The sequence below is a fragment of the Thalia democratica genome, chromosome 8, assembly GCF_965202585.1.
Source record: "Thalia democratica chromosome 8, ktThaDemo2.hap1.1, whole genome shotgun sequence".
NCBI lineage: Eukaryota > Metazoa > Chordata > Thaliacea > Salpida > Salpidae > Thalia > Thalia democratica.
Window position 1 is genome coordinate 3,227,134 of NC_139172.1, and position 12,978 is coordinate 3,240,111.

The following is a 12,978-nucleotide window of genomic DNA, read 5'->3' on the forward strand; positions in this document are numbered from 1 at the left end:
GTTATAGTACATTTTTTATTACTCTTATACTTTAAGGAATTTAACCATAAACACGATGTTTACAAAACTACCTATTAAGTTTAGTTATAGCTGAATTTATGAATTGAAAATTTGGGTGGCTCTTAAAAGAGCCTGGTTTTGAGAAAACCATTTATTTAGAACTAGTGTACTTGGTGACTGCTTTGGTACCTTCAGAGACAGCGTGTTTAGCCAACTCACCGGGCAACAACAGACGAACAGCAGTTTGAATTTCGCGACTGCTGATAGTTGAACGCTTGTTGTAGTGAGCCAAACGCGAAGCTTCAGCGGCAATTCGCTCGAAGATGTCGTTGACGAAAGAGTTCATGATGCTCATGGCCTTGCTGGAAATTCCAGTATCGGGATGTACTTGCTTGAGCACTTTGTACACGTAGATGCTGAAGCTTTCCTTGCGACGAGCCTTGCGCTTCTTCTTACCGTCAGCTGGGACGTTCTTTACTGCCTTCTTGCTACCTTTGGATGCTGCCATTGTAATTGAATAATTTTTGAACGAAAGTTAATTATATATCGCATCGTTACGAACCTCGTCTAATGAATAATTTTAACGCCCACTGACGTATTTTTTGAGTTCTCTCATTTTCTTTTTTCTTTTTGTTGCGTTTTTCAGCAATGCCTTATCTCGTTTTAAAACTTTTAAAAATATTTTAAAGCAGAAGGAGAAATGAAATCTACTTACTAAACTGGACGTTTTGATAAAAATAAGTTTTTAAATCCAAAACTTATCGAGTAATAATAAATCAAAATTAAACTATAATGACTTTTTAAACTATTTGAAATATTCAACATATTAGCTTTCAAAACATTTTGTTAAAAATTCTATCATTTGTTATATTTATAAATTTATTATATTATGAGCTATATTAATCAATCAAGGATTGAACTAGATTTATAAAATGATTTTATTTCTTCCTTTTAAAACTTCTCTAGTTTTGTTGTTAGTTGGTTTGGTTAACAATTTTATAAAAGAGTGAAACAAACACTATTTTTATCACTTTAGTATACATTTAAGTTAGTTAGAATTTAAAAATGTTTTTGTAAATCTATAAACTTAATTGAAAAAAAATTATACTAAATATTTTTCAGTTTTAAAACTTTTTCTTGATAAACTAAATGTTAACAAAACATAAACATTCAAAACGAGATATTTATTAAAACAACACACTTTATCTATCAACTTTCTAAAAAAGAAATCTGAATTAGTAATTCATTTCTTATTTTTATCGTAAATACCGGTTCAAAAACAACTTAAAGTAGATTTAGTTTTTTTATAAATTCTATTCTAAAAGGAACCTTATGTAAAAGTCATTCACTTAAAAATAAGAGGTATGTTTATATAAATTAATAAACTTCGAATTTTAATTTGAAAAATAAATAAAAATATTTTTACAAAAAAGATTAAAAACGAAAAGTCTATAGAGTTCAAACAAAACATAATTCAAGTGTAAGTACTAAAATACAATTAGTTTTTACTAACTAAAATATCAAAAAGCGCCAAAGTAAAGCAGATAGTTGTGCAGTGTAACTTACTTCTAAATACGCAGCAAAATTTTGAACATCTTAAACTCACTTTTCTGTCTTCTATTATCTTACTAATGTATAAACACGTACGAGGAAAAAGATAATTCAGCGAATTACTATTTGTTTGATTTTTAGTAGAATATTAAATGTTCCACCAAAAAATGACATTTTTGTAATTTTGATAAGATTACAATTTTTGTTCGTACAAACCCTATTAAAATATTAGCTGAAAATAATTCAAAACGATTTTTATTTATTTATTTGGTTTACAATACAGAAAATACTATCAATTCTTTTAAAAAATTTAATAATTTTTCACTACTTTTCCTCAAAAATATATATAAAGTAAAGACAACTGAAAAAATAAACTGTCTTTAACTTAAAATAATAAAAATCTGAAAATTAATAAGTGATTGACGAGAGTAATACAAGTTAGTAATATGTTTCTGAATTGGTAATAATTTCGCTTTTCCATTTAATGCTACTTCCGTATTTAATTTAGGTTGTTCTTCCTCAAACAATATTGATTCCAGGCTATAGAGTTCGCTTTGGTTACATTGTTTCAAAGCTAAATAAATTTGAACTGTGTTGGAGTTGACATAGTGTGCAGTTAAAAAGATGTTTAATATTGCGCTGTTTTATAATTGTTCCGCAGTGGTCTGTAGTTCGTCGAATTACAAAACTCCGAATTATTACTTTACTTTCTTTAACCTTCCTATAATAGTACATTTGGTAATATAATTTTTATTAGATATGCTTAAAGTTTTAGTAGTTGTAAAAAGTTTTTAAAATTGCTGCGTAAATCATAAAGAAAAATAATAAATTATTTGAAATTTGTAAAGCTAGTTTGCACAGAGTAGTTTTTAGTTTACTATTTTGAATATGTGCTAACTAGAGATTATTTAAAAAAATAATGCGAGCACGTTATTTTTTTGAATGGAATGCGGCCCGCGAAAGAAAATTTTGTGGCCCGCGAGCATGTAAATGTGGCCCGCTGAGCAAAAATATATTTCAAGTTAAACTTTTTTCGGTAATTCGACTTAATTTGATTAGTTTGGTTTTATAACTCTGTATAACATTTAAAAATAAGTAGAAGAAATTACTGCTTTTATTTAAAATGTGAAAAAGACAGATTAGCATTCTAACAGGAAATTTTTCTGAGTTTCATAATAACTTCTTTTTTACAACAGCAAGTAATTATCTGAAAAAAGAGTGTAAAGAGTGCTTGTATTTACTAAATTAATTATATAATACCTATTTATTAAATAAACTAAATGCAAATGTTTTCCATTTTGTACAAAAGTACATGGTTGCCACTTAAAAAGCAAAAATGTCTTAGTTGTATCAAACTAGCTTAAGTTTATTAAAAGTTAAAAAAGTTTTAACCAAGCTTAAATACCTAGTAAAAATATCATCATCATCAAAAAGTACACAAAGTGTAAGAAAACAAGAAAAAACTACAATTAGTAAACTACACTACAGTCATAAAAACTATTCTGGGAATTGAAAGATTTCTTTAAATCGAACTTAAAAATACCGCTTTATAACAGGTTTATCCTGTCATTATTTTTTATTAATATGTAGAAGACTTGTTACTGTAGTGACCCTATGAGAAGAGAGTCTATAATTGATATACAATTAATTTTTGCAGATAGAAGAGTATTTGCTTCAACCTGCTTTACTGAGAGTTATTCTAACTATTGATATTAAACTTCTAATTAAAGAAAGTATGTGGTATGAAGTAAACCTTTCTTTATAGTCACAGTATTAAAGTGTTTGAAATAAAAGTTTCACACACACCTGAGTTTTCAAGTTTAAAAAATAGCCTGGTTGTGTAGCAACCTAGTTAAAACAAAGTTCACAACATAAAGAAATAACGAAAGTTATTAACACTAAATAAGTTACATGCCAAAAAAATATAAGTCAGCTGGAATGGACAATTAAGTTTCTTAAACAATTTTAACAAAAGTATAAAACTTTATTGGGTCATTAGCGAAACAGAAACACTTATTTGTTATTAAGCATTATATCAATTCTTTATCTGCAATAAGAATATTGCTTTAAAAATATTAATTGTAAAATATAAGACGAGCTACAAAAACAAAAAAACGTTAGTTAGGACTTATTGCCAGAAACGATAAAAAAACAAATCACCAAAGTCAGTTCCAACAAAGCACATGATTATCTTCAGTAACTACAGAGTTATCAGAAAAAATTGATAAGGCAAGTTATAAAGTAGCAAAATTTATTATTTAAAAAGAGAAACCGTTTATAATTGAATATTTTTTTAAGAATTTATGTTGGCAGTAATGAAAATATTTTATTTATTTCTTCAATGACAACAAAAAGTCGTATTGAGGAAATGCATTAAGGTTATAAATTAGCATAAATCAAATTAGGACTTTAATCAATATGTTAACATGAGAGCACTGATAGAAAAACTATTGCTCATCTGAGAATTTTTATTAGAGATGTTTTTACTAATATTGACATTTTAGTGCATTTCTTGGTTTAGTTCCAACACGAAGCACAACAATCGGTGAAATTTTACAAGTAAAGGTGCAATGCACCAAAACAAAGTTTTTAGAAGTACAATTCCTTCTTTTATTTTTAGTGTAAAGCTTAATTAAAGTTTAAAATGTGTCTTAAGAAACATATCAATATAAAAAAACACTGTTAGGCTATTTTAATATATTTTTTAATAAAGAAAAGTTTATTTGCTAAATTTTTTGTGTCAAATCGAAATTTCATCACTTTACTTTTAAAATTGTTTGAAATTCCAGGTTTTTTCAAAAATTCTCAAATTCAAGTTTTTTTTTCCAGATAAGCATAAATTTTCAAGTTCAAAGCTTTTTCGGGATTCAAGTTTTTTGCAACACTGATTGTTCACACTTAAATGTACACAATAATATAAAAAATATTTTGAATTATATCAGCTGCAAGACTTAAAATTTAACATATATTATAATTCCAACTAACACTGTTGGTTGAGAAAAAACTTACATCATAAGTTTAATTTGACACTCTTTCAAGCAAAAAAGCCAGCCTGAGTCAACAAAAACATTCCTGATATTTTTGTATACAAAAAAAATTCTAGCCAAAAACTTATAAAATGACTTAGTTGGCCTGAGATTTGAAGTCTTCAAATAGTGATAGTCTGAGTGTATGTCAATGTTTAGTTGTTTATTTGCTTGAATTTAAACTATTTTGATTAACAATGTACAAACTTGATAAATTTACCATCCCGAAATCTAGTTTATATTAAATAGGTAGCTCCAAAAAAGAGCAAATGTGTGTATTGGTATGCAAGGCATAAAACTTAACTTAGTTTGACAAAAACAATGTTTGAAAAATGAAAATGTATACCTAACAAAAACTATATTAATTTATGTCATATATACTGTTTTAAATGTGTTTGTACAAATTTAGATATAACATGCAGAAACAACAATGTTAGAAAATTATGCATAAACTAAACTTAAACTAACTAAAGTATTAAATAAAAAGTGGTTTAAAGTTGAGCATCTTTTTAAGCTGGTGTGCATATAAATTAATTTAGGTGTTAGAAAACTTCTAAAAAATTAAAATGTGTAAAAAAAAACTAAATAGACCTTATTTCTTATTAATATGTTATTTTAAATGTTTTTACACTAAAATATAACATTTACAAATAAAAAATCTATAAAAGAAACTTAGGTTTAAAAAATATTGAAAAAAAATATCTAAGCTATAAAGAAATGACAATTTAATTAATTATTGTGCATTAATTTTGTACAAAATGGAAAACATTTGCATTTAGTTTATTTAATAAATAGGTATTATATAATTAATTTAGTAAATACAAGCACTCTTTACACTCTTTTTTCAGATAATTACTTGCTGTTGTAAAAAAGAAGTTATTATGAAACTCAGAAAAATTTCCTGTTAGAATGCTAATCTGTCTTTTTCACATTTTAAATAAAAGCAGTAATTTCTTCTACTTATTTTTAAATGTTATACAGAGTTATAAAACCAAACTAATCAAATTAAGTCGAATTACCGAAAAAAGTTTAACTTGAAATATATTTTTGCTCAGCGGGCCACATTTACATGCTCGCGGGCCACAAAATTTTCTTTCGCGGGCCGCATTCCATTCAAAAAAATAACGTGCTCGCATTATTTTTTTAAATAATCTCTAGTTAGCACAAATTCAAAATAGTAAACTAAAAACTACTCTGTGCAAACTAGCTTTACAAATTTCAAATAATTTATTATTTTTCTTTATGATTTACGCAGCAATTTTAAAAACTTTTTACAACTACTAAAACTTTAAGCATATCTAATAAAAATTATATTACCAAATGTACTATTATAGGAAGGTTAAAGAAAGTAAAGTAATAATTCGGAGTTTTGTAATTCGACGAACTACAGACCACTGCGGAACAATTATAAAACAGCGCAATATTAAACATCTTTTTAACTGCACACTATGTCAACTCCAACACAGTTCAAATTTATTTAGCTTTGAAACAATGTAACCAAAGCGAACTCTATAGCCTGGAATCAATATTGTTTGAGGAAGAACAACCTAAATTAAATACGGAAGTAGCATTAAATGGAAAAGCGAAATTATTACCAATTCAGAAACATATTACTAACTTGTATTACTCTCGTCAATCACTTATTAATTTTCAGATTTTTATTATTTTAAGTTAAAGACAGTTTATTTTTTCAGTTGTCTTTACTTTATATATATTTTTGAGGAAAAGTAGTGAAAAATTATTAAATTTTTTAAAAGAATTGATAGTATTTTCTGTATTGTAAACCAAATAAATAAATAAAAATCGTTTTGAATTATTTTCAGCTAATATTTTAATAGGGTTTGTACGAACAAAAATTGTAATCTTATCAAAATTACAAAAATGTCATTTTTTGGTGGAACATTTAATATTCTACTAAAAATCAAACAAATAGTAATTCGCTGAATTATCTTTTTCCTCGTACGTGTTTATACATTAGTAAGATAATAGAAGACAGAAAAGTGAGTTTAAGATGTTCAAAATTTTGCTGCGTATTTAGAAGTAAGTTACACTGCACAACTATCTGCTTTACTTTGGCGCTTTTTGATATTTTAGTTAGTAAAAACTAATTGTATTTTAGTACTTACACTTGAATTATGTTTTGTTTGAACTCTATAGACTTTTCGTTTTTAATCTTTTTTGTAAAAATATTTTTATTTATTTTTCAAATTAAAATTCGAAGTTTATTAATTTATATAAACATACCTCTTATTTTTAAGTGAATGACTTTTACATAAGGTTCCTTTTAGAATAGAATTTATAAAAAAACTAAATCTACTTTAAGTTGTTTTTGAACCGGTATTTACGATAAAAATAAGAAATGAATTACTAATTCAGATTTCTTTTTTAGAAAGTTGATAGATAAAGTGTGTTGTTTTAATAAATATCTCGTTTTGAATGTTTATGTTTTGTTAACATTTAGTTTATCAAGAAAAAGTTTTAAAACTGAAAAATATTTAGTATAATTTTTTTTCAATTAAGTTTATAGATTTACAAAAACATTTTTAAATTCTAACTAACTTAAATGTATACTAAAGTGATAAAAATAGTGTTTGTTTCACTCTTTTATAAAATTGTTAACCAAACCAACTAACAACAAAACTAGAGAAGTTTTAAAAGGAAGAAATAAAATCATTTTATAAATCTAGTTCAATCCTTGATTGATTAATATAGCTCATAATATAATAAATTTATAAATATAACAAATGATAGAATTTTTAACAAAATGTTTTGAAAGCTAATATGTTGAATATTTCAAATAGTTTAAAAAGTCATTATAGTTTAATTTTGATTTATTATTACTCGATAAGTTTTGGATTTAAAAACTTATTTTTATCAAAACGTCCAGTTTAGTAAGTAGATTTCATTTCTCCTTCTGCTTTAAAATATTTTTAAAAGTTTTAAAACGAGATAAGGCATTGCTGAAAAACGCAACAAAAAGAAAAAAGAAAATGAGAGAACTCAAAAAATACGTCAGTGGGCGTTAAAATTATTCATTAGACGAGGTTCGTAACGATGCGATATATAATTAACTTTCGTTCAAAAATTATTCAATTACAATGGCAGCATCCAAAGGTAGCAAGAAGGCAGTAAAGAACGTCCCAGCTGACGGTAAGAAGAAGCGCAAGGCTCGTCGCAAGGAAAGCTTCAGCATCTACGTGTACAAAGTGCTCAAGCAAGTACATCCCGATACTGGAATTTCCAGCAAGGCCATGAGCATCATGAACTCTTTCGTCAACGACATCTTCGAGCGAATTGCCGCTGAAGCTTCGCGTTTGGCTCACTACAACAAGCGTTCAACTATCAGCAGTCGCGAAATTCAAACTGCTGTTCGTCTGTTGTTGCCCGGTGAGTTGGCTAAACACGCTGTCTCTGAAGGTACCAAAGCAGTCACCAAGTACACTAGTTCTAAATAAATGGTTTTCTCAAAACCAGGCTCTTTTAAGAGCCACCCAAATTTTCAATTCATAAATTCAGCTATAACTAAACTTAATAGGTAGTTTTGTAAACATCGTGTTTATGGTTAAATTCCTTAAAGTATAAGAGTAATAAAAAATGTACTATAACTAATTAAAGATTTTATTTTTTTGTAATTAGTTGTGCTTTATTTTATTCAAGCATGTAATTAAAACTTCTAGAAGTAAAATTTTTAAAAGTTAACAAAGCACAGTTTTGACCACTTGTGGGCGTTAAAGCAATTACATTAGCCGAGGTTCGTAACTACTAATATATATAAACACATTTGATAAAATGTTATTATTCATAGTAGCATCATGTCAGGACGTGGAAAGGGAGCAAAGTCAAAATCCAAGCCAAAGAGCCGTTCATCACGCGCTGGACTTCAGTTTCCGGTTGGTCGTATTCACCGTCTGCTGAGAAACGGTAACTACAGCGAGCGTGTTGGTGCCGGAGCACCAGTCTACTTGGCTGCAGTGTTGGAATACTTGAGCGCTGAAGTGCTCGAGTTGGCTGGAAATGCTGCTCGTGACAACAAGAAGTCTCGTATCATTCCCCGTCACCTTCAACTTGCCATCCGCAACGACGAAGAGTTGAACAAACTGTTGGGAGGAGTCACCATCGCTCAAGGAGGTGTGTTGCCAAACATCCAATCTGTTCTTCTGCCAAAGAAGACCGCAAAGAAAGCTAAAATTAGTCAAAATCCCCAGGTCCTTTTAAGGGCCACTCTAGAAACATAACCGATTACGAAATATTACTTAAGTGCATTAAATAAGTGAGAATTTAACTTACAGTAACCTCTCGTCACGTTACGCACTCTCGTTTAGTTACGAATTTTCGAGCTCTAAAAAGTTCAAAAAATTTTTTTTAATATTGCATAATTTAGGTCTATTTTATATTTTTAATGTAAAACGTGTTTTTAAATGCTAACACACTTCACTATATCTTTAGACTTTATAAACTTATGTTCCTTGACTAATTGATAAACATTTAGTTATACCTCAGTATATCAGAAATTTTGTTAACAATAAGAGTTTAAATTAAATGTCTGAAAGAAATATGACTGTGTTAAATAATGAAAGTATAATGAAATAATGAAAGTTTAAAACACAAACCAATGATACAGCATTCTTGCCCTATATATGAACAAACATTTAAAAAGAAATCTTATGAAACTTCCTAGCGAAAAGTAGTAGTGATACTTGATAAATATAGAGTTTAAATTTAACACAAATGCTTAACTATCAATTGAATTTGCTAAGTAGAAAAGAATATAAATGTTTAGTATCAAATAAATCACATTTAAATAAAGATAAAATCTACTTATTATTATTAAAATTAGTAAAAAAATTTCTGAAAGTATTATTATTTTATATAAATTTAAATCCTTTTTTTCAATATATGTATAGTTTTATCTTTTGTTTTCATATTTATAAATAAATTAAACAAATTTTTAAAAAGTGAGAAAGTCCCCAGTCTGCTTTTAACTAGAAGCAATATCAAAAAACAGCTGTAATAGTAAGTATATTTTATACCTCTCGTATCTTTTCGCAGTTTTTCTGTGGACACAATGTGCGTAAATAAGCGAGAGGTTACTGTATACTCAACTTGAATATAGTATACAATCAAAGTTGAACCTTAAGTACATTTATTTACAATACTTAAGCAGTATTTTAACCTTTACTTACTTCAATACTCCACTAAAACTAAATTTCAACTTTTGATTAGAGCTTCACAACAAATTTTGAACTATATATATTTTTTTATATAAAAAATTAATACTAGCCATTATATTTATTAAGAAATGATGAACTTTTATCGCAAATTTTTTATAAAAACTAGTTGATAACAATTAACTTTAAATTTTGGGAAGTAATTACTTAAATAGAATGAAAGCTGTCAAAATTTTCCGCGAAATAGAAAAACATCTATTCAAATCTGTAGCGAAAAATATTAAATCTATGAAATGTTTACTCATAAATTACTTCAAAGTCTTAAATAAGTTAAACACTAGATGGCTTATCTATGTTTCTACGCGGTTCGTAACTATCGTTTCTGAGTATAAATACATTCATTAAAGCTATTATTTCATTCATTCATCAACATGTCCGGTCGTGGTAAAGGAGGAAAAGGTTTGGGAAAAGGAGGCGCCAAACGTCATCGCAAAGTCCTTCGTGATAACATCCAGGGTATCACCAAGCCCGCCATTCGCCGATTGGCTCGTCGAGGCGGTGTCAAGCGTATTTCAGGCTTGATCTACGAAGAAACTCGTGGTGTGCTGAAAGTGTTCTTGGAAAACGTTGTTCGTGATGCAGTCACTTACACCGAGCATGCCAAGCGTAAGACTGTCACCGCTCTGGATGTCGTATACGCATTGAAGCGACAAGGACGTACTCTGTACGGATTCGGAGGTTAATTACATCATTCACCTCGGCTCTTTTAAGAGCCACCCAAACTTTTAAACTCCATAAAATAACTACTACGTGAGCCACTATTTCAGTTAACTCAAGTACATAAAATCTGTTTAAAAAACTACAAGTGTTTATTTTTTTGGAAAGCTTAAGATAATAACTTTGTTTAATATAACAAAAATTGATTAATTTAGTTTTTATTTTTCCGTAACATAACTGAAATAACATTTAATAAAAAGCTATAGTTTTCAAACAAAATTAACTTGAATTAATTATCGTGATGAAATAACTTAAAGTTTCCATTTTTCTCAATTTAACAAAACAATAATGAAATTATTACTCAAACTTTTTTAGCTACAGCGTTTTGAAATTTAAACAAACTTGTTTAGTATAACATTTCGAATACTTCAACGTGCGTTGCTGCCTCTAGTGTTAAAATTCACTTCGCCTAAGTTCGTAATCGTGAAAACGTGTATAAATTGATTAATTTTCCTACCGCTTTTATCATTTCAACATGGCCCGCACCAAGCAAACCGCCCGCAAATCAACTGGAGGAAAAGCCCCCCGAAAGCAACTTGCCACCAAGGCTGCACGCAAAAGTGCACCAGCAACTGGAGGTGTCAAGAAGCCTCATCGTTACCGCCCAGGTACCGTTGCTCTTCGTGAGATCCGTCGTTACCAGAAGTCCACTGAGCTTTTGATCCGCAAGCTGCCATTCCAACGTCTTGTGCGTGAAATCGCTCAAGATTTCAAGACTGACTTGCGTTTCCAAAGCAGTGCAGTCATGGCACTTCAAGAAGCTGCTGAAGCTTACTTGGTAGGACTTTTCGAAGACACCAACTTATGTGCCATCCACTCAAAGAGGGTAACCATCATGCCCAAAGACATCCAACTTGCCCGTCGCATCCGTGGTGAACGTGCTTAAATTGTTCTATATGAACAGGCTCTTTTAAGAGCCACCTTCATATTAACATTATGTAATAGATTATATTCTTGTTGTCGTTCATAATATGTTAAATTTGTAAAAAACACAGTTTTGATTTTGATGTTAAATATTTTGTGTTATTTCTGCGAGCAAAAGATTTTTTCAAAATCGTTATTTGACTTTGTTTCGTTATAAAGCGATAAGTTATGCAACATTTAACTTTTTAAATTCTAAAAGTTATTTTATTAATACTTAGTTACTTAATTTTTTTAAATATTTTTTTCTCAATAAAGATATTTTTTAAACAGACCATAGCCATACTAGGCAGACTTAGCCTTTTTAGAAAGTAAACAACTAATTTTTAATAAAGTCTGTTAAGTTTAAGCTACATTTAAATTAAAAATATTTATTTCTAAAAACTAAAGCTAAAAAAATTTACAAATGCTTTCAAACAAGTTTAAGCGGGAAAGTTGCAACTTACAAAATACTCGTCTTTCACTCTTTATAATCTTTCACTCTCCTTTTTTCTTATGCACAACTTTAAAAATTTTTAGCTTTTTTATATGTTATGCTTAATTTCAGAATTTTTCTTAGTCATTTAAAATTTTTTTGAAAATCCTGACTAAACAAAACACTTTTTACAAATCACACATGCTTGATTTTAAAACAATGAAATTACATTTTTATGTCTTTATATTGTATATAAATGTGTTTTTCATTTCTTATACTCTTAAATTTAAATGTATTTTGCTACGTTTTTTTTATTTTATCTCTAAACGAAAAACAAAAGCACTTATTTAGACTAAAACATATACTTTTAACATCTAGCTTTTCAAAATTAGTTTTATTTATTTTATGATTTGCTACAGTTTTATATCTAACTTTTTGTTAAGATATCTAAAGTTTAATAAAATATTAACAACTACTAACAAATAAAAACAATTGAATATGTTCTTTATTCTTCAAGTAAATCCATTGCCACGTGTTTCAATGATTAATAAATGAGCAATTTTACTATGATGTTTATTTCTTTATATAGTTATTTGAAAAAATTACTTTATACTAATTATTAAGTAAAGTCTAAGGAAACATAAGTTGTTTTTAAACTTTAGAAATATTGATTTTTTGTTTAATCTAGTAGTTTATTCTACAATTAGTATTGTTTATTACGTTTACTTTTATCTAGAAATAAGCGAACTTTAAAAACTTAATCTATTTTTTCATATTTTAAATATCGCTTAGTTATATATCGCTGTTAACAAAATTAAATGTATACTTATTGCGTCCACAATGCATTGCTGTAATTTTTTTTTTCAAGACTGAAAATTGTTTTAAATAACCTTTAGTTTTTTAAATATGTTTTTGGATCGTAATTAACTATAAAGAAATTTAAACTATATACTTCAGAATAATAACTTAAATTATATGAAAGGAATTAAAACAACTATAAAACATTTTGCTTAATCACCATACATGAAATACATGTAGCTCGATTGATTTGTCTAACAGATGGATATCATATTTATATTTTTAATTTGAGTTTTTAAAGCTAGGTTTAATTCGAATATAA

The 12,978-nt window shown here is 27.9% G+C and overlaps 5 protein-coding genes across 5 annotated transcripts; 4 read left to right on the forward strand and 1 right to left on the reverse strand.

The window, feature by feature from the left end:
* Window positions 1–151: 151 nt before the first annotated feature.
* Window positions 152–508, reverse strand: LOC145841920 (histone H2B 7). The gene has a single exon (XM_082949222.1). The coding sequence runs from the start codon at window positions 506–508 to the stop codon at window positions 152–154; it is 357 nt and encodes a 118-aa protein (XP_082805348.1).
* Window positions 509–7,675: 7,167 nt separating this feature from the next.
* On the forward strand, window positions 7,676–8,032 carry LOC145843431 (histone H2B 7). Its single transcript, XM_082950910.1, has one exon. The coding sequence runs from the start codon at window positions 7,676–7,678 to the stop codon at window positions 8,030–8,032; it is 357 nt and encodes a 118-aa protein (XP_082807036.1).
* Window positions 8,033–8,389: 357 nt separating this feature from the next.
* Window positions 8,390–8,812, forward strand: LOC145842380 (histone H2A-like). The gene has a single exon (XM_082949806.1). It carries the CDS (start codon window positions 8,390–8,392, stop codon window positions 8,810–8,812), a length of 423 nt encoding a protein of 140 aa, XP_082805932.1.
* A 1,364-nt stretch (window positions 8,813–10,176) lies between these two features.
* Window positions 10,177–10,488, forward strand: LOC145843388 (histone H4). The gene has a single exon (XM_082950860.1). The coding sequence runs from the start codon at window positions 10,177–10,179 to the stop codon at window positions 10,486–10,488; it is 312 nt and encodes a 103-aa protein (XP_082806986.1).
* Window positions 10,489–10,997: 509 nt separating this feature from the next.
* On the forward strand, window positions 10,998–11,408 carry LOC145842578 (histone H3-like). Its single transcript, XM_082950044.1, has one exon. The coding sequence runs from the start codon at window positions 10,998–11,000 to the stop codon at window positions 11,406–11,408; it is 411 nt and encodes a 136-aa protein (XP_082806170.1).
* The last annotated feature ends 1,570 nt before the right edge of the window (window positions 11,409–12,978 follow it).